This window comes from Orcinus orca, chromosome 17 (genome assembly GCF_937001465.1).
Source record: "Orcinus orca chromosome 17, mOrcOrc1.1, whole genome shotgun sequence".
Classification (NCBI taxonomy): domain Eukaryota; kingdom Metazoa; phylum Chordata; class Mammalia; order Artiodactyla; family Delphinidae; genus Orcinus; species Orcinus orca.
In genome coordinates this window covers 18,205,398-18,227,532 of record NC_064575.1, presented here as the reverse complement: position 1 = coordinate 18,227,532, position 22,135 = coordinate 18,205,398, and the positions used below count along the sequence as shown (strand labels likewise).

The window sequence follows — 22,135 nt, the reverse complement described above, 5'->3', positions numbered from 1 at the left end:
AATTCTATCCTTCCCAAAGGAGTTTTTTTTTTTTAACATCTTTATTGGAATATAATTGCTTTACAATGGTGTATTAGTTTCTGCAGTTTCTGCTGTATAACAAAGTGAATCAGCTATACGTCTACATATATCCCCATATCCCCTCCCTCTTGCGTCTCCCTTCCACACTCCCTATCCCACCCCTCTAGGTGGTCACAAAGCACCGAGCTGATCTCCCTGTGCTGTGGCTGCTTCCCATTAGCTATCTATTTTACATTTGGTAGTATATATAAGTCCATGCCACTCTCTCACTTCGTCCCAGCATACCCTTCCCTCTCCCCATGTCCTCAAGTCCATTCTCTATGTCTGCGTCTTTATTCCTGTCCTGCCCCTAGTTCTTCAGAACCATTTTTTTTTAGATTCCATATATATGTGTTAGCATACGGTATTTGTTTTTCTCTGACTTAAATTCATTCTGTATGACAGTCTCTCGATCCATCCGCCTCACTACAAATAACTCAATTTCATTTATTTTTATTCCCCAAAGGAGTTTTATGACAAGGTACTATGGATGAGATATGCCACCCTACTTGAATCAGAGTATATTAAGGCCCATAATAAGCATGAGTTGTCTCCAACTCCACATGGCGGTGTCGCCTTGCACCTCACAGCCTGCTCTACCCCACTGCCTCATGACACACATGTCAATCTTCTTCCTAGGACAAAATCCAGGGCTCAACTCAGGCACAAGTAATAAAGTATATTGTTTTCATCAATGTACTGCATTTCTAACCCATAACGTGAGTCCGCCTTCTCTTTTCCTCTCTTCATTTTCATAATGTAATACACAATTAAAACTATTATCTCCACTCTAGAAATTATACTTCTTCACTTGGCTTGGAATCTACTACCCTACTTAGTAAAACACAGGTGTTCTGGAAAATTAGAAAACCAAGACATTCTGGTATGACTAAGTAGAGAACAACAATATAAATGGGCCAAATATTTGGCATAAACAACATGAAGACTATGCCTAAATACTGTTATTCACGGTATTAATTTGACTCTTCTGTCATTACCATAGTGCTTTTTTCTTTCTGAGCAGACTATAGAGTGGTACATGCACATCACGTTCCATGGTATTCAAAATTGTTGCCTTTTGTTTGCAAACTTAGGGAAAATGAGATCAATTCGATTCTCCTTTAGTTGGCTTTGTTCAATGTAAAACAGAAGTAGTACTTAATTTCTTTTTGATGATTAGAATAATGGCTAAGCTCACCAAGGCTAGAAATATGCATAGTAATTTGAATATTCATAATCCCTGACTCGGTAAAAGGAAAAGAATTAGCTATATCAAAAATATACATAAATATCATAAAAAGAGTAGTATTTGAAACCCAGTGAACATGTAACAAAACTATTTTGAAAAAAAACTCTTGTGTTGACCATTTTCATGCTATATACCCTGTTAAGTGGCTGGCTGCAAAAGAACCCCTTTAATGATCAGGATTGATATGGTATTCTTTAAGCCACCATTCAGTTTAACCATAAAATTATGTGTATTTAAATAAATCGAGAGTCAGTAACTTTTATGTTACAAGGAAAATATGACATCCTATAGCTAAATATTTTGAACACCTAACTTCTGCTTATTTTACCTTAATTACGACATTATGCTTTGACATTAAATGGAAAGCATAATCTGATTTATCAAAAAAAGATTACAAAATTAGTACTTTCAGGAAACATTTATTTTCCAATTAATTTCATTGATCTTACAGGCAGAATAGTATCTTGATCTATTACATTCAACAATACCAAAAAGTCTACAACTCTGGTGTCAATATCAATAATTACTAAAAATCGAGCAAGCAATGTACAACTATCTGCAGTTAAGGAAATTAGATCCAAAAGGCATGTAACAGCAATAACAATAAAATAGTATTTGTGTTTAGACATAAATAGCCAACATAAATTTAGTACCTCAGGCATTTTTCTAATTTATACAAATTTTGGAAATTGAGGAGCACATTGGCCAGTCCACGAATGATCATGAAAGAGAAAATACATAAATGTGCCTATTTTGCTAATAGTGTATGTTCAGCACTTTAGCTTGACATTGTGTGGTACAGTTATCCCTTCCAAGCATTAGACGTCAATACTACATATGCCTCAAGCTCTTTTACAGATGAATGATCTGATGAAGATGCCCTCATTTCAGAAACTAAGGTCATTAATGTTTATCTTCACTTCATTTCAGAAGACTTGCTGAACCTAAAGAAAGCCCAATCTCAGAGTGCTGGATGAACAGCGACACCTAGTGGTCATTTTACCCCTAAACAAATATCTTAAAAGTATAAACTCAAGGGTATCCATGAAACAAGTGAAATTGCCACAAATGCATCACCTTTAATAGCGACACAAGCCTATTTCCAATGAAACTGTATCTGAAAATCATAAATACTTTTAGTAGATTTTCTCTTGATCAGTAATAATACAAATTTAATGAAAAGCCAGCATTGGACTTCGAATTTTTATTCTTAATCAACAACCCTTATATAGGTAAATATCCTCCTTTGTAGATTTTTGTAAAAACCCAATTTCAGTTTCTTCATGTCTGAGTTCTTGTTCATAAAAGGATGACATAAATAACTCTGAAACACTCTGACCTACTGAATAATCAGTTTTGTGGCTCTTTTATGAATACATGGTTTGGAATGTCCCAGAAACAAATTCAGACACTCTATACAACAATGCACTGAGGTTCAAAATCAAGACATTATAAAAGCTGCCACTCTGTTCATTATTATTGGATTGAGTTTACACTGGAGATGTTATTAATTTTTTGGAAACAGAGAGTATCCAGTTCAACAGTATTTTCTAACACAACTGATTCATGAATTATAGAATCATTTTACCATCAAAAAGTCATTGTTTAGTAGGTATGACTGTTTCCTGTTAATGAAAAAGTTGGTAGGTACATTCTTTGGCCATCTGCACAGCCCATCTGAGGCAGTCCAAGCAAGCTTCTGCTGTTTGCTGGAACCTTAGCTCACCATTCCCCATACATGCTTCCTGTCACACCTAACACTGCCCCCCACACCTTTCTGGCCAACTCCAGAGAAACTCCACCTTCCTGTCACCAGGAAAGATTCTTCCTGAGCACAAACTGTATCTTGCAGTTCCATTATTGTTCATGGGACACACAGGGTTTTTCCCTTCCAGATGGACTGAGGCACCCCCTAAAGTGCCCATGAAGGAATGAATGAAGTGAATATAGGAATGAATGAAGTGAATGAAGTGAATAAGTGCCCATGAAGGAATGAATGAAGTGAATATGAATGAAGTGAATATAAAGTGAATGAAGTGAATATGGAAATGAAGGAATATAGGTGGAATCACTATGAAGTGAATATAGGTGGAAGTGAATATAGGTGGTAATGAAGGAATATAGGTGGAATCACTATCTATCGACTTATTTCATCTCCCCTAAATTAATTGCCAAGGATCAAGACGAGATTTTCTCCTTCCCTGTAACCTTTTAAGGCTTTGTTGATGACGATAAATAGATGCAAGGTGTAGACAACAGTTTTTGCATTAACACACCAGCCTCCCTAAATGCAGAATGAGCCTATTTAACACTCCCAGATCAACGAAATACCCACTCCCCAGCCACATGCCATGCTAGCAGTTACCTGGGACATTCACCTAAATGCCACCTGTGGGCACAAAAGGGCTGGAGACACAAAGACTCCCAGTGACTGTTCACAACAGTCCACAGGAATGATATCTCACAGGCACCTTCGAATTGGGGAACCATGAGGAAATTTCAGAGTTTCATGTAAATGCTAGTCAGACATGTTCCAGTAGGCATCTCACGCCCAAGTAGGTAATCAGTTAATTTTAATAAATTAGTGACTGTGATTTATGTGCATTTAAAATTAACACTAAGGTCAGATTAGGGGCTATAAGTGTAAAGCCAAGGGTTTTCTCCAGCCAACTCTCTGCAGTAACTCCCCAGTCCTCTTTTTCCAAGGTCCTCAGTTACAGGAGGATGCATGGGCTGTAGCCACAAGTAGTCAAATATAATGTTTACTAAGGGGACAGGCAGCCATGAGTGGCATCGGAGGCACCTGGAAGTTGCATTCTATTGTCATCATTATATAGACTTCATTCTCCCTTTTCCCCCTTCTTTGTCCCTTTGCCTCCCTTATTTCTGCCTAAAGCTAACAGTGAGAGTAGGAAGCACTGCTGTGCCCTGCTGCTATCTGAACTCCTGTGTTGAGTAACAAAGATGATTTCTGAATTCCAGGAGAAAATACTGCTAACTATTCAACACTCAACACACCCAGATAGTCTCAGATGAAGAGTTATGGGCAATCATAAGTTATTATTACTGTCTTCTCATAATAATAAACTTCTCCCCCAAAATCACCCAGAACTTGAACTGACATTTTGAGCGAAAGGTCTATTCTCTACCTGTCAGCATTCACATATCTTGACTTTGCACATGTTTTAAGGAGGAATTAGTTCAGGGTTGCAAATAAGTCCTCTCAAAGTTACCAGCCCACAAAACCATCTTCATTGCCTCCTCTCCCTGCATAAACGAGCCAAAGAGTAAAGGAAATTATGCGTTTTACTAGCTGCCCAGGGTCATTCTTCACTGGGCCTGGAAGAGTGGAGAAGGGTCTAGTTGAATGGCTAGATGAGTTGCCGCCACCAGATCCCCAAAACCCTAGAAATAATTTGGTCTGGGTCTGAGCACTAATATCATGCTGCCAAGTCTCTTTCTGAAAAGCATAAAAGCAAAATATCCCATTCCTGCAAGAAAACCAACCACAAGGATGGTGCCAAGAACTTTTGGGGCCCTTTTCTTGGCCACCCGGAATGCGGTTGGCAACACCGCAGAGATTAATATATTGTTGACATGTCCTAAAACCTTGTTAAATGTTTTTCTCTTCAAGACACGCTCGTAATAGGTTTCCAAGTTCGGTCGCTTTCCATTTCCCCAGTTTCTCCTTGCAAACCCCAGGAACTTCAGTCGATGCAGTGTAACAGCAAGCGAGATGTCAGCCAAGGTGAAGGATTCCCCGCAGAGCCATGGCTGGCGGCCCTCTTCTAATTAGAGAAAGGGACATGGAGGATAAGGGGCAAGCACGGTACAAATAGACTTTGGTTGGCATCTTTGGTCTTAGTCTTGACGGCAAGGGTGAGGGTAGCAAAAGATGAAGGCCATGGTACATTTTCTTGACAATACTCAGCAAGTAATTCTATGCTTAAAAAAAAAAGTCCATGCAAATGTATCCCAAGCTAAGGGAGCCTTGTTTGCCATCTGTCAGGCACCTGGGTCCCTAGGTGCCACTAGAGCCACTTGAGCTCAAAGCCTGTCTATCATTTTGAGGAGTGGAGAGCTTCCAAGCCAAAGGAGTTAACAGATATTTCCTTCTGGGTTAAGAAAATGACAGGTGTACTTAAGGAAAATCCATGTGTCACTCAGTAGTTGCCGCTTTTAGTGACTTATTTAGAAAGTCCCTATTGTGAAGCAAGTTTCAGGTAAAATGGTCTTTAACTTTGTTGTCAATCAGAATAGTGCAAATGGTCCATATGTCTGCACCTGGGCTTCATCGTGAAGCCAGGTTCACAGGTGCAGCCGGCGGACGCTCACCTCACCAGCCAGCCTGCACATGTGCACAGGCTGCTTCCATGTTATACTTTACTTCAATTTGCAGTTTTTCTCCCTGCCTAAGGGAAACACTAGAGGGAGCGTTCAAGCAGGTACTCAGGTTATTCAACCAAACTAACTCCTTTAATTAAAATTTGTGAAACAGACCAGGTAGGAATCTACGAAGCATACCTTAAATTGTGCAGAAAAATTCTTCACCAGTCATATTTCACATAGACGCAGAGTTACCATTAGACACCTGGGTTTTGCTGAATTTGACACCTAGTATTGATGCTATCATAATTGAAACTGCCCATGAGTACTAACAATTAAAAACAGATTACAGAATGTTTTTGGTGAAACCTAAGAACGTTCCCATAAATACTCCTGATGTCCAGAAAAAGAGAAAAAGGACACAAATGAGAACCTACCTGGGGTTTCTTCATTTCTTCTTTGCAACTCAGTTTCAACCTGATCCAAGACTTTCTCCAATTCATCAAGAATTTTCTTCAAATATTTGACATTGTCGTGGTCAAGGAGCTTTGACTAATTAATAAAAATAACTTATAGGTTATTTATGCCTGTAAAAGTAATCAGCGTAGAGCAGAGCAGATACAAACTCTTACAGAGTTGAAGCCTGTTTATTCTCGACAATGAGAAGGAATAGAATAACTTCGTTAAAGCAAAAGCAACCCTGACAGAAAATCCCCTGGCTGTGAAAATATCCCAGGGGTCAGACCCACTGTTCACTGGCAACTCCTGTGGAACCAAATGATCAGAGAGGGCAAAGAATGTGAGGGGCACAAAGAGACTCCTCTCGTGCCCAACTCCAGAATGGAACGTCGGCAGCCTTCAACAAATGAATAACTGAGGGCTCAGAGATGCGAGAGGAATCTGAATTCAGTGAGTTAAAGAGCAGGTAGAGGGCTTCCCTGGTGGCGCAGTGGTTGAGAGTCTGCCTGCCGATGCAGGGGACACGGGTTTGTGCCCCGGTCTGGGAAGACCCCACATGCCGCGGAGCGGCTGGGCCCGTGAGCCCGCGTACCGCAAAAAAAAAAAAAAAAAAGAGCAGGTAGAGAGTAAGGAGTGTTGTGTGTGCAGGCGTTTCTCTTGAGAAGCTCACTTATTTAGCTCATGTAGGATAAAGGAGGCTGGGAAGTAGAGGCAGGATTGGGAGTGCTGACGTTTGCTAGATTTCCATCATGGGAGAAGCTTTACACAGTTTGTTGGAGGAAAGAATCAGCAGAAAGAGAAGGGCTGACTCTAAATGATGAAGCAAAGACCTGTTCCTCAGGAGGCAGACACATCAAAATGGATTAACTCAAAATGGATTTAAGACTTGAAAGTAAGACCCGAAACCATAAAACTCCTAGAAGAAAACACAGGCGGTAAGCTCACTGACTTGGTCTTGGCAATGATTTTTTTTAATCTGACACCAGAAGCAAAAGCAACAAAAGCAAAAATAAACAAGTGTGACTACATTAAACTAAAAAGCTTCTTTCTGCACAGTAAAGGAACCCATCGACAAAACGGAAAGGCAACCTACTAAGTGGGAGCAAATACTTAAAATCATATATCTGGGCTAATATTCAAAATCTATAAAGAGCTCATATAACTCAATAGCAAACAAACAAACAATCCAATTTAAAAATGGGCAGAAGATCTGGATAGACATTTTTCCAAAGAAGACATACAGTGGCCAATAGATACATGAAAAGATGCTCAACATTGTAAATCATCAGGGAAAACAAATCAAAACCACAGTAAGATATCACCTCACCCCTGTTAGAATGGCTATTATCAAAAAGTCAAGAAATCACAAGTGTTGACAAGGATGTGGAGAATGGGGAACACTTGTGTTCTGCTGGTAGGAATGTAAATTGGTGCAGCCACCATGGAAAATAGTATGGAGGTTCCTCAAAAAATTAAAAATAGAACTAACATATAATCCAGCAATTCTACTTCTGGGTATTTAGCCAAAGAAAAACAAAAACACTAACTCAAAAGATATCTGCACTCCTACGTTCATTGCAATATTATTTACAATAGCCAAAACATGGAAACAACCTAAGTGTTCATCAATAGATGAAGGGATTAAAAAATTGTGATTGGTGTATATAGAATGGAATATTTTTCAGCTATTAAAAGACTGAAATTTTGCCATTTGCAACAATGTGGATGGACCTTGAGGGCATTATGCTAAGTGAAATAAGTCAAGGAGAGAAAGACAAATCCCATATGATCTCTTATTGGTGGAATCTAAAAACAAACAAACAAATAACCAAGCTCATAGATGCAGAGAACAGACTGGTGGTTGCCAGAGGCAGTGGGGTGAGGAGATGGAGAAATGGGTGAAGGGGATCAAAAGGTACAAAGGAAAAAAACTGAAAGGCATGTGGGGTATATATATTAAAAAAACAAATAAACTCGCCTGTAACTTTATTGGTATAAAAAAGTCATAGATAGAGGTCTATCTGCCTCAAAGTGGAAAAATACCTGAAATGACAGATTCCTACAATATTTTATTAACTTGCTTTTACATTTTATAAGTTTCCTTGGCAACCAGCATGAGCAATGACTGCTTTTTAAGCAATTGTCGTTAGGTCTGAATATCAAATCTAATAAAGAAAAATTCTTTCTAAAAGCAGGGCCTAAGCCGAAGGTAACATGTGTTCTGGTGACTTGCGATAGTTCATAGACTATGTTCTAAAAAATAGTGATACTGTACAAGAAGTAGAACATTTAATACAAACAGCGGATGTCAGCTGAGGACAGCCCGGTTTACTTACCTGAAGTCGCTTCTGTTTTGCAATGTACGCCTCTTGTAAATCTGGGTTTTCTTCGGCAAGTTTTTTCAGTTCAGACTCTGTATTACCAATTTGGCCTGATAACAAAATCATTTTTGAAACAGAAAATTATTTCCTCCCTTCCATAAAAGAAACAAAGAAAAGCAGGGAAACTCAATGGTAAGAGCATAAGCCCTGGGGTCATGCCCTTCCTCTGACTCAGACTCTGTGTGCCTCAGTTTCCTCACTTTTAAAATGGAGCTATCCGGTGCTTTGTGACCACCTAGAGGGGTAGGATAGGAAGGGTGGGAGGGAGACGCAAGGAGGAGATATGGGGATATATGTATATGTATAGCTGATTCACTTTGTTATATAGCGGAAACTAACACACCATTGTAAAGCAATTATACTCCAATAAAGCTGTTAAAAAAAAAAACACTACAGACAAAGTCTACATAAATAAATACTGCACTCTGTTAAAAAAAAAAAGTTCAATGCATGAGACCCCCTATGCACACACGTTGTCTCTCTCTCTCTCTCTCTCTCTCTCACACACACACACACACAAACACACACACACTGGAGCAACCAGTTGTTCTTTTCTTCCTAGTGACCCTCTACTCTTTTTCTTAAGATCCTCTCTCACTTGTAACATTCTGACTTTCCTGAACTATAAGGGTGACCTTTCAGCTATTATATTACTAAGAAGAATGAATCAGGAAAAGAAGAAAACTAAACACCCATCTTGATCCTTTCATTATCCTCTTAAAAGGGGGTTTCTACCTCTACATTGTCCCTCTGCATCAAAGGACCCTGCCGCTTATCTCAGTAGGTGGGAGCTGCTAAAGTGAAAGACCGGTAGAACCTTGTCATGGCAAAGCCCATTAACAATTCCCAGGAAATAAAAATAGAATCTGGGTAAATAAATAAATAATAAAATAAAATGGAGCTCTCAGAGTATCTGCCGCACAGGCTGAGAATGAAACGGGAGGCACCGTGGAAAGGCATTGAATGCAAAGCCCAGCACATCATAAGTGCTTGAGCAGGGCAGTTCTATCTTTCAATACCTTCCAAGTTTTCTGTAATAAATTTCTATGGAAAGGGAAGGGAAAAGCCTTATTTAGAGAAATATTTACTCTAGGGAAATATAGTCAGAATACTTGTTTCAAATCATATAATGAGTATTTCTGAGGAGAAGGAGGAGGAACAAGAGGAAGGTGAGAAGTTGGAAGAGGGAGGAGAAAAATGCAGGGAGGGAGAGCAGGGCAGGGAAGGTAAGAGGAGAGGAGTAAGGAGGAGGGGGTTGAAAAGAAAGTAAAGTAGCGTCAGTAAGAGAACTGTAAAGGCGAGGTATGATGCAACAGAAAGAACGCGCTTTCTGGAATTGAAGCTCTGGGTGTGAGTGTTCCTGGTCAAAACCCCCAGTTTGATCACAGCCCCTTCCCTTTCCAATCCCCTGGGCCATGGAGCACACCTCCTCACCTTAATTAGTTGTTTGTATCTTTGTATCCCAGGCACTGACCCTTCCCTATCCTCAGGGCAGGAGGAAGGAGAGAGCTGGAGGTCACAGCTCAACCTCAGTGAATCTCCAATCACTAAACTCAGAGGAAGAGTAATGGCTACACAGCCTGTAGCCCAGCTCTTCATATAATGAAACAAAAATTAAGGACCAGAAATGTGAACTCAGTCACCCATAACTCCCAGCAGATCCCAGCTTTCCTTATTTCCTAGTCCATTTGTCCATGAGAACATGTTACGTTCTCTACTTTTCCACAGGCCACTCTTCTGAGTTTTATTTAAGCTTGGCCCTCAAGGCCAAGAGCTGGAAAATCAGGTCCTGTAGACAATAAATGTCCAGCTGAACAGCTGAAGCACAGATTCATCTGACTGGTACGTGGATCGATATATAACATGCACGTCCATGAAGCAAACTCAACAACCCTGCCCCCAAGTCTTCCTGAGGTGTGCTAGGTCTCAGAAATGAATTAAAAGAAACTTGAGACAGAATTCCAGGTCTTTAAGATCTTTACATACTGCGAATCCTTGTTGTTGCATAAGCTGGGATCATGGAGTCCACAGTTAGCTCAGGATGTAAAATGCAGCCGTGTGTATAGGCATCCATGGGCAGGGAGTCAAGCAGTTCTCGATAATGTTGTACCCGTGGGTAATACATGCTTCCTTTATCAGGCATTAACCTGGGTGTTTTTTCTAAAATACACACACAAACACATACACAAACATTGAAGGAAAAGTTACAAACAAGATGTTACATCCAAAAGCAAGAAACAAAAAACTCCAGCCCCTCCACGTTAACATTTTCAGTATTATATGAAGGGATTTAAAGGATGATATCTCTCCAGCCCAGACATTCAAAATTTGAATTGGACTGAGGTACCAGACCAGATTCCCAAACCACGATCACACTTCTCCACCTTGCAAATCACTACTCTCCAGGTCTAGTTTTTTATGCCAACTCCCCTGCCGAAATTTCGCCAAACTTCCACAACTACCAACATCTGACTAAGTCAAGTGTGCCTTCCTCTGTATATGCAAAATACTCTGTACATACTCCATTATAGCCCTTATCACCTTAATTAGTTGTTTGTATCTTTTTGCCCCATAAACCCCTTCAGGGCAAGGAACGTATGATCTGGAGTGTAGCATAGTGTCTCATACATTTTAGGCCCTTGGTAAATGTTGGTTAAGTGAATGAAGGCTCATTATGGAAAGATGATCAGGGACCACACCTTCCCAGGTTCCAGTTAATACCAAGAGTGATCCCATTGATGCTATGTGAATGGGAATTGATAATCTTCGTGGAATTCACCAGCAATTTCTAATATTTTATCTCTGGAAAGTGGGCTCTACATAAATCTTCATTTGCTGGTTAAACTCTAAACTATAGACTCCTTAAGGGCAGGGACCATGTATTGTTCTTTGTTGGATCCCAGTGCCCAATATAATGTTTGGCTCATAGTAGGTGTTGAATAAATTTCAATTAATGAATTAATATATTCCCAAATTGCTAGTTATTATAGAATATTTGAGCTGCAGAAGCTCTGTAGCAATTAATGAGGACACTGAGATATATAGGCTGAGACATTCTCCCAAGATCCCACAGCTAATTAGAGGCAGACCAAGAACCAAAGTCATTAGCTCCTAATGCAGTGCTCTGTTTTATTACATCATTGTAACATCTTCAAAGGGTTTACTTCTCAGAGACTATTCAAGAAGAATAAAAATGAACCATGTGATCCAAAGGTCAGGGCTAAGTCCCTACAGAATCTATTCCCACTTCTGACTCTCAAACTTCCCCTAAAAAAAAATGCCAACAAGCTTATTAATCTAACAGGTGAAAAGAATGACCTCAACTCTATTCATTTATTTTTTGCTTATTCACTTATTCGTTTAGTTTGAGTTATTTATTTAATTTGGAATCCTTTTGAGCATCGCACACTCATTCATAAGCATTGACAATTCAGAGTTGGTTGGAGAGTAAGATTTCGGGCAAGATCTCATAACGCCAGACCAAGTAGTACAAGATTTTAAGCCAACAGGCTATTTCTGACTCTCTAAGAAAAAAGAACATGGATTACTCCTCAAACCAGTGGGCAAATGTCTAATTCCCTGCTGGGAGTCCAATTCTGAAGTCCACATTAGAATGACCAAGAACGAAGGGTCAGCTACATTCTGCTCGTCAACCGTGAACTTGCCCAACTAGAGCACACTTCCTTGCTGACTTTTCAGCCCAACTAGAGCACACTTCCTTGCTGCCCAACCAATGCATGGTAAACATTCCCATGAGGATAACAGACAGGCGGCCTTCTAAGGTCCTTGAAATTCTAAAGAGTTCTCAACCTTTTGTGTGCCACTGACCTCTTCTCAAAATAATGTTCTTAAATGCATAAAATACAAGACATAGGATTGCAAAGGAAATTGATTATATTAAAATAAACTATCAAAGTAATTTTAAATTATAAAATACTAATATGGGTGTCTTTTTATTAATACACTAACAAAAGCTAGCAGCAGTTCTAATAACTACCATAATTTCAAAGCAGTGATGGGCATAAGTGATATTTTAAGATATCTGCAATAACTTGATATGCCATGAACACATCACAGTCACATGAACATACGAACAAAGTCACAGGCACTCCTGATATTGCTTTGGATTATGCCTACATTGGAAATGAAAGGAAATGATAAATTTCTGTTTGAAATTAGTGAAAAATAAAGATGTAATTTTTTCCCGTCTAAGATATCAAATGTCCTGAATTCTATTCACAGACCACTAGCGGTAAAAGTTCTCAAAGTATGGTCTAAAAACCCCTGGGCTTCCTGAAGACACTCTCAGGGGGTCTACAAGTCAAAGCTATTTTTATAGTAATACTAAGATGTTAATTGCTTTTTCACTCTTATTCTCTCTTGAGTGTATGACGGTATTTTCCAGAGCCTATACAACATGTGATAACTCCATCACTCTGGCATTAATGGAATGTGGGGTTGTATACTCTTGTATTTTAAACTATTCTCAATTTTAATTTCTAGTTTGATAGATAGAACACATAAACAAAAGCTCTCAAATGTCTTTCTTAACTTTTAAGACAAAGGGGCCTTGAAACCCAAATGTTTAAGAACCACTGTTCTGGGGGGTCCAAGAACCACAGGTTAATAACCATAAATGATACGACATTTTAAAATGCCTCTCAAGTGGGTAAATCTATAGCTACTGGCTCTGGCTGCTTTCTTGTGCCAGGCCGGGGGTTTGTCTTCAGAAGAGCATACGACTTCCTTCCTGGGAAAGCGAATAAAAGCAGGAAAAACAACATCCAGTTGCTTTCTGGCGAAGGTCCATCTGGCCAAGTCTGAATCCAAAGATTTGAATGCATGAAAGTAATCTTCTACTCAGTGCTCCATTACTATATAACTATCTCCTAAAACACTTTGTCAGGCAGAGCATCAGATACCCACTGAACCCATGTTCTTTTCCAAGCTCACTTTCTCTCTTCAAGGACACCCTGTCCAGTATCACACATCCAATGTGCCACCAGCGCACAAAAGTGTCCAGTGCCTCTGGAAAGAGAGTTTTTCAAAAGACAACGGGGAATTTCCTTTGAATTATACAGAAAATCTTCCCTCTCATTCTCATTTTATTTTCCAGTCCTTCCATAAAGCATTTTTGTTACGTTACTAAAAAGAGAAAATCTTTTCTTGGTATTCTACCTCAATCAGGAGTGAGAAAGCAATAGAAGGGTTACAGGGTTTGAGAAACAGGCAATAAGAATAATTCTGGGAACTCTTCATTGGGGTGGAAGGTTGCAGTAGTGGAAGCCAGGATCGGTGACTAAGCTGGAAGAATAAATAAGTACATTGGCATAAGACCTGACGTTGTAGAACTGAGTAGGGACAAAGGTAGGTCTTGTACTGCACCTAAATTTAGGCAGCAAATTAGAAACAGGCAGATGGACATAAAGCAGAAAGATGTGATAAACAACAAAGAGAGAAAATAAAAGAACAAAATTCTAAATCAGAAAGAAACAATAAAAGCATTCTGTAACCATTTAATGGGGACCAACAGCTCCATATATTCTCAAGTCCCTGTACTGTTGGGTAGAATAACAATGGCCCTGAGCCATTAAAAAAATTACATTCAGTTTCCCCAAGAGCACAAACTAAAAAGAATCTAGGGGCTTAAAGGCATACATTTTAATTATTTTCCTAAATTGGCTGCTTTGATTTCCTACACTCCCCAGTGATGGCAGATAAAGGAGGCATTATTATGACTGTTTTCTAGAAAGATACCCCCTAGGTCTATTTGAATAATTGTCAGGTCTTCCTTCAATGAGAATAGATTAGACTTCATTTCTATCTCTATCCCTTTGCTGATTTTTTATTTTACTTAGATCACTTAGTGATGACATTGGTACGTAAGATAATATGCAGCATGTAGCTGAACAAAATTGTACCCTTCAACTAGTCATACACCAGGCTATTAAAAAGATAATAATGGTAAACAATTAAATTATGACCTGAAGCAAAAGATATGGTTACAAACTGACTACAATTCAAGGCTGCCATAACTTCAGAGCTAGGAAGATCAAATCTAAACACAGATGAGAAAAAACACGATGTCAAATTACACAAGTTCATTACACACATCCAGAATTTTCTGAGACACAGCCAAATTTGTAGCAAGATAGTCAATACATTTTATACCTTAAATGTTTAACTACTTTTTAATTGGTAGTATATTTAAAACTTTTATAGGAACATTCATAATTGGGGGGCAAAATTCCTTGATCAGATAGTTTGTTCCAATTATTGTATACACATAATATAGAACCAGGACCTCTGTAATTTTAACACCCCATCCTGTTCACTAAAATTGAACAAATCAGAGAAAGTTTTTTTTAATTACTTTTTAAAACCACGTTTATTGGCATAATCATGAGTTTTAAAGACTCATTTTCTTTTCCTTACCATATACCATATTTTCTCTGCACTCAGTTACAATCCTTTGTGCTAACCTGCAATTTCAGTAGATGTGCGGAAAAGTGTATAATGTTATTCAACTATATATGAGACCCTTTTAGTAACAGATATAAAATTATTTATTCTATGACCTTAACAATAATTGAAAATTCCTTACATAAATAACTATATTTTTAATATAACAGTAATTTCAGAATGAATATTATCTTTAAAATCTGAGTTGATTTTCAATATATATTGATAAAACTATATTTATAAAATAAATTTATATTTCCTAATCAGACGTAGTATGTGATACTTTAATATATACCAGAATACTTGGATTATTTCCAAACCAAATTCTTTTCCTAAGAATACTTAAAATGATATATCTAGACATAAGACATGGGGCATAGTCTTCAGAGAACTGTTATAAAACATATTAAATTACCAAAATTCAATATTCACCATATGACATCCTTGATTCCAGGTTACCACTGATTGGCAGTAATAAACAGTATATATTCTAGTATTTTGTAGTTATTTCATGCTCTCTCTTTTTTTTTTTTACTTCTAAAAATCTGAATTTAATTGGGATGCCAGATTCCTAGCAATTTACATTTTTAATTTTCCAGATAATTTGGAGATTACATGCTCACTTTTTTTTATTATTTGGTGGCCAAGTTACAGTTCACTAAAAGAGATTATGATATACCAAAAGGATGTAAATAAGTAAATACTGATTATACAGAAAGGTTGAGAAAGGTGTACAGGTCAGCAAGCCATCATTTTTAGTACAATCCCCAGTTGATAGACTAATAAAGGATAGCAAATAAGAGCAAAGGAGATGCCAGTTGACTACACTCTGTTCTTTAGATGAATGGATACACTTAATTAAAGTCTCTTATATAACCATGGGCAACTATACACCTCATGAAATCCATTCACTCATTATCATTCTAATTTGTCACCTTTCCTCAAAGTTCCATCCATAATTGGTCAACATGCTGCATGTTCCAACCAGTTCAAATATAGCAGGTCACAATTTGCCATGTTCTAGACAGAATCTATACTTTTGAAACAACTTGAAATCACACTAGTCTTTTATTTCATTGTTGGCTTTTGTTGGTAACTTATTAGCAGGCCAGGTCTCTCGTCCTTCATTAATGCAGCTGATTTTTTAAAACAAAATTCATATACTACTTTTAGCCTTGTTAAACTTTATCTTAGTTATTGTTCCACTTTATTGTCCATGAGAAGCATTTCATAAGCTAGTCATCATTTTAACTATCACAGCTCACACATCTGCAAGTATAATAGTGTTTCTTTGATGTCTTTATTCAAATCATTTATGGAATTGTTAGACTCAGTCAGAGAATAGAAGCCTAAAAGAACACCAGTAGGGATCCCTGTCCAGGCTGACATCTGTTTTCAATAACTCATTCATTTTAATCATTCAAAAGTATTTATTAGCTCCCATTAAAGAACAGTCACCATACCAGGCACTGGGAATACAGCTGTTAATGAAACAGGCACTGTCTCTGACCTCGCGGTGCTTACAGTGGTCTACAAGTAATTGAAATAATTAAAGTGTGATAAAATTATCATAGGATAAGTGAAATGAGAGAATATAGCTAAACAAGCAACACGGTATAAGAAATTCATAAATGAATATTCTTCATTATGGTGGTTTATTCATCGGAAAATGTGCATTACTTTCATCTAGCCATATATGCTCCTTCATTCCACAGGGGTATCATATGACTTAACCTCAAATGCTCTGCTTAAATCAAGATACACTGTATGTAGAACTATGCCCAGCACCTAATAGATTCACTTTTTAAAGTGTTAAAGACATTCTCCAGTAATGTAAAACTTAAGCTGTTTCCTTTTCATCGAGGTACTCAAAAAATATATACTTTACAATTTTTTGACAACACATTCTAGAACTCTGCCACACTTGAAGACAGTAATTTATAGCGCTGCTTAAAGCTTAAGCAATTATTTAATGCACAGTAATTTGTAGTAGTGCTTCTCAAACTTTTATGTATATATGAATCACCTGGGAATCTTGTTAAAATGCAGATTCTGATTCAAGAGACTTGCAGTAGAGTCTAGAATTCTGCATTTCTAACAAGCTCCAAGGTGATACCAGTGCTGCTGGCCCATGGAATACGTGTTAAGTAGCAGGGATTAGAATTCAGCCTCCCCTCTGGTTAACAATTGGGATAACATTTGTCTCTCTCTTGTCTGGCCCTTTTCCTAATCTCCATGAGTTCTTAATGATAAATACAAATTATCTAAATGATCATTGTGATAATGCTTACATGTTTGTTTTTTATTTTAACACTTTGACACAAACTTCATCTGGAGACTAGACGCCCGCATTTATATAACTGTTTTCTTACTGTCTTCATAGCTACCATGGGTTTTAGTTCCCTTAATCTTAATCTTCCTTTACTCTTTCCAGTTGAATGACTATTCTCCTTGGGAAATGGCAAAGAGTGAAATAAGAGTTGATTGGACTTGCTTTATCTCTGCAACTGATAAAATTATATCACCTAATCCAAGAGGACAAACAGAAACGTCAAGTCACCAAGGATATGCAACCAGTTTGCGATAGCTTCAGATTAAGAGCTAGAATTCTCGATTGTCTACTTATTCTATTGGTACAACCAGAATTAAAGTCCTTAGTTTCCATATTTTCCTCTTAATGTTTAGCCCACAGTACCTTCTCCTCTGATTCAATAAATAGTAGTAAGAAAAGGTCAGTATTCACCTTGAGTAGGACTCCGAATGCATTTCAGTTTTGCTATTATATAGTCAAAGAAAAAGAAAAAGCCTAAAACAAATTTGATGAAGCCTAATAATCATTAACATTACTATACTGTAAAGTAATACTGTATATTACTGAATATCTAACAGGAGAGATAATGTCACAAAGAGGAGGAGAATGGTAGTAGTTCAAGGGATGCTAACAAAAGATTTAAACATTTTCATTTGCTATATCCTTTGAAAGTTTTTGATGATTTGAAGTAGAATTCTTATGCAATTATTTTGTCTTATTCACATTATTATAATCACTTCTCCCAAGAAATACAAATTATTATTCAACAGACTTGTCCATTTCCAAAAAGCTCAAGATTGAGAAAAATTGTCTTAAATCAATTAGCCCCCATTTCCTGTTCAGTCCCCAGCATTTAGACTTATAAGGAATAGCAAGTAATGATGGATGGAAAAGCAGTTTAGATCAGTGGCCACCTCCAATCAAAATCTTAGGGAACTAAACACTTGGGTTAAGAATAAGGGAAGCCCACTGCTAATCTAATTCCCTGGGGTAAACTCCCCCCAGCCCCCTTTTAGGTCCTAAACCTATCTTTCTTCTAAGTACCTCAGACTTCTTGGGGCCTTATAATTTCCTTTCTCAGCTTCCAATAATTTGGGGTTATATTCTGGTTTTATCTTGCCCAATTAACATCAACATAACTGGTGGCAGATGAAGAGTAACTGGATCTCGTCGTGCAACTTCTTTTTCAGAAGGGTACTTAGCTGATAGCTAAGAGCCCTCTGTTCTGCTCTCAGTTCTTCGGTGATCAGCTGTGTAATCCTGGGCAAATATTGAAGCTACAGTTTACCTCAAAGGCTTGTTATTAGGAAGAAGCAAGACAATGTGTAAGTGGCAATGACTATGAGAGATGGTCCATGTAATAGGAAGGTTTGGATTTGAAAGGCCTGCGTTCCAGCCCTAATCTGCCATAAAATAGCTATGTTACCTTAGGCAACCACTCTGTTTCTCCTTCCTCATGTACAAAAGGGGAATAATTAGTCTACCATGCCTATCTCAGGTTGCTTTTTTTTGAAGACTGACTAGAACAGAAATTATAAAATGTCTGACACAAAACAGGCTGTCAATAAATGATTATTACTTAAAATCACTGTACAAGTTTAAGCCCTCTAATTCCTCACAAAAGATATAAAAATTCAAACCATACAGATGTAACAAGAGCAAAGATCTCCAAGTATACCAACATTCTAATCTCCCTTGCCTAAGATTTATTCCTCTTTTTCCCTCTTATTATTCTTAGGGTAGAACCATTTAGTAGACTAAATGAAACTGATTTTCATACTGTTCATTTAAAATCAATATTATGAATTTGACTTCAAGGCTAATAAATCACCACCACAAACCATACACCTGCAGGGTTTTTTGCAAGTGAATTTAAAAGGAAAGTTCTGACATTAAAATTGGTAGTTTACGTGAAATCTTTTCCATGGAGTTACAATGGGTTATACAAAATTTATTTTATTGACCCATTTTATATTTGTGTGCTTATGGAAATGGAAAAGGTTGTTGGCACTAAACCACCATCATGAAACCAAAAAGAGGGGAGGAAGGGAGGAAATAGGAAGGAGGGAAGGAAGGAAGGGGGAAAGGAAGGGAGGGAAGGGAGAAAGACATATATTTGTGTTGAAAGTAAATCCAAGAAATCACAAATAGCCTTAACATTACCATCCAGGAAAGTCTGTTCAAGATAATCAATGATCTGAGTGGCCTCACAAATAATGTTTTCCCCGTGGATAAGGACGGGCACTTCTCCAGTTGAGTTCAAACGCATAAACCAGGGCTCATTGTGCTCACTCAGGGGCAGACTTACATCATGTTCCTCGCACTTCAATGCCTTTTCAGCAATTACCAAGCGCACCTGGAAGAGTTCACACTGGTTACCACAACGCGTGGAGGCTTTTAATTAAATGACATCCCTGGATACCATCAAGCAGTTCTTTTGTGCTTCCCTGAGTTATTAATATTTTCAAGATTCTTTTCAACTATTCCTGTTCCTGGAATTAACAAGTGAGATATATTCTAGCGTCTTCCTCTTATAAGTGAGAAAAGATAATTAAGTAATGAAAAGGATTCTGGCTATATTCAGTCCACAGTCACCCTCTTCATCACTACTACTTTCTCGGTGTCCTAAACCTTACGATGTGTCCTCCCCATAATAAGGACCTGAAACAGATAGGCTAGGCCTGTTGAAGAGAGTGAATGCGACCAAGAGTAAAAGAAGGAACCCTAGACGATGTGGTTGCAGGAAGGCGCTTCCCTCTGCCTCGCTCTCCACGGCCCCGGAGACAAGGCCTCCCGCCCAAATACCGAAAGCGATGCTTTTTTGTTGCATTTCACGACTGGTAGTGGCCTTTGCACCTCAGACTGATGCTCCCTGCTCCCCTACAAGGCGCACCCCCGCCCCTCAGGGAGCGCCCGCCGGGGTAGGGCGTCGGAGGCCTGTTTTTAAGTGGGCCGGCCTACCCGGGCAACACCCAGAGGGAGCTGTCCCGGTGCTGAAACCCGATCCGCACTGCCCGCCCGGCGGAGGCCTTTACCTTTTGAGAGCTGAAAGAATGCGTCCAGTGGTACAGAATGAGCTTAACCTCCGCGTCCGACTTGCCTTCCGCCATCAAGGGCGCTCCCCCTCTCTGCTCGTCCTGCCTCCGGGCCATTTCGGGGACGCGCGAGCGCGGGAGGGCCTCGTCTGTCCGCCCTTTACTTCTCCCAGCCACAGCGCCCTGCAAATCGCCCTTAGCTTTGCCAGGATGCCACCCGATGCTCCGGGAAAGAAGAGTTCGCGCAGATGAACGAACAGACCGCTGGGAAGTGTAGTTTCGTGGGCGAGAAAGCTGCGGGGGAGAGTCTGCGCACAGAAGTCACCTGGGAGGTGCAATTGGACGTTTTTTAGGGAAAACGATCTCAAATATGAGTCCCTGATTATTTAAGATGAGTAATGGAAAATGTTGATTGCAAATTATTCATCGGTTTTGTAGATGGAGTAGAGGTTGCTCAGGCATAAAAGCATCAATTTCCCAAGATACTTAGGGGTCCTCTTGGAGAGTCTGTGCCTTTGGTGGAAGGGAAGTTCCCGGTTTACAGACAAAACAACAGGATAAAGATTTATGAGTTCTCATTAGAAGATGCTATTATGCGGTCATGTAATAACAACAATAAAAATAATAATAAATCTCATAAACAATGGCGAATTAAAATAGCCTAGTTAAACACAGAAAATATTTTGCCCATTTAAAAATTTTTTAAAACTTATTTTATTGCAATATAATAAAATATTTATATTATAAATATTTAAACAAGTATAGTTGATTTACAATGTTGTGTTAGTTTCAGGTGTACAGCAAAGTGATTCAGTTATACATATATATGTATATATATACATACATATGTATATATGTATTCTTTTTCATATTCTTTTCCATTATGGTTTATTACAGGATACTGAATATAGTTCCCTGTGCTATACAGTAGGACCTTGCTGTTTATCCATTCTATATATAATAGTTTGCATCTGCTAATTAAACACAGAATTTTTAGAGCAGAACGACTTGGGTTCATTTCCTAGTTTTTCAATTTTCACAATTTTTGAAGTAGAGATAATTCTATTTCCCCCCATAAGGTTTTTGTGAGAAATAAATAACTAAATACAATGTTAAGCACTCAAAACAGCCTAGCATGTTGTAGACACTCCATATTATGTACAAGTTCAGTTGCCTTATAAACATTCTCTTTATAATCATGGCCAAAATCATAATTTTATGCTAATCTAGTTGTTACTATTCACCTCTCAAAATTTAACGTAATAGTAAATTAGCAAAATTTCTCTTTCAGTAAATATGTATTAATATGACCATGAAATGAATGCTTGTATAATTCATCCAGCAAATGTTTATTGAGTACCTACTGTGTTCCAAGCATTGTACTGGGCCCTGGTAATACAAAGTTGTATAAGACCTGATACCTGGCACCCAAGATATGTCTGGTGGCAGAGACAACAAAATAAACAGACAACCACAGTGGAGATGAGAACTCTCAGTCTTAGAGTAAACACAGGTACTAAGAGAAAAGAGAGGTAGGCATCCAACTCAGGTCAAAAAAGGCCCCCTAGAAGAGACAAAATTCTCATGAGGTCCTTCCTGCCTTTTACATCACTTTATTTGTTGCTCTCTCTAATTCTTGTATAATTTTTAAAGATTTTTTATAGTGTCTCTTTATACCCTTAAGTTAATTCAAATGCTACAGCAGAAGTGATCCTTACCAAATTTGTTTTCTATCAGTTCACTCTTCCGAATAGAAGAGGAAAAAGCAAAATTGTGACATCAATCAGAGTGGGGTTTAAATTCTAGCTCCACCCTTAACCTGGCCTCTCCTGAGCCTTCACTTCATCATGTG

At 38.3% G+C, this 22,135-nt stretch overlaps 1 protein-coding gene across 2 annotated transcripts; it reads right to left on the bottom strand.

The window, feature by feature from the left end:
- Positions 1 to 1,726: 1,726 nt before the first annotated feature.
- GDAP1 (ganglioside induced differentiation associated protein 1) lies at positions 1,727 to 20,532 on the bottom strand. 2 transcript variants are annotated; one of them, XM_004280559.3, is made up of 6 exons: positions 20,284 to 20,532; positions 19,412 to 19,604; positions 10,462 to 10,635; positions 8,431 to 8,525; positions 6,073 to 6,187; positions 1,727 to 5,097 (listed from the first exon to the last, which is right to left on the bottom strand). In XM_004280559.3, exons 1-6 carry the CDS (start codon positions 20,398 to 20,400, stop codon positions 4,715 to 4,717), a joined length of 1,077 nt encoding a protein of 358 aa, XP_004280607.1. In that variant the 5' UTR covers positions 20,401 to 20,532; the 3' UTR covers positions 1,727 to 4,714. The 2 variants fall into 2 exon arrangements, with proteins under 2 accessions (XP_004280607.1, XP_033262984.1); XM_033407093.2 differs by having other exon boundaries at positions 19,557 to 19,604; positions 20,284 to 20,373.
- Positions 20,533 to 22,135: the final 1,603 nt, after the last annotated feature.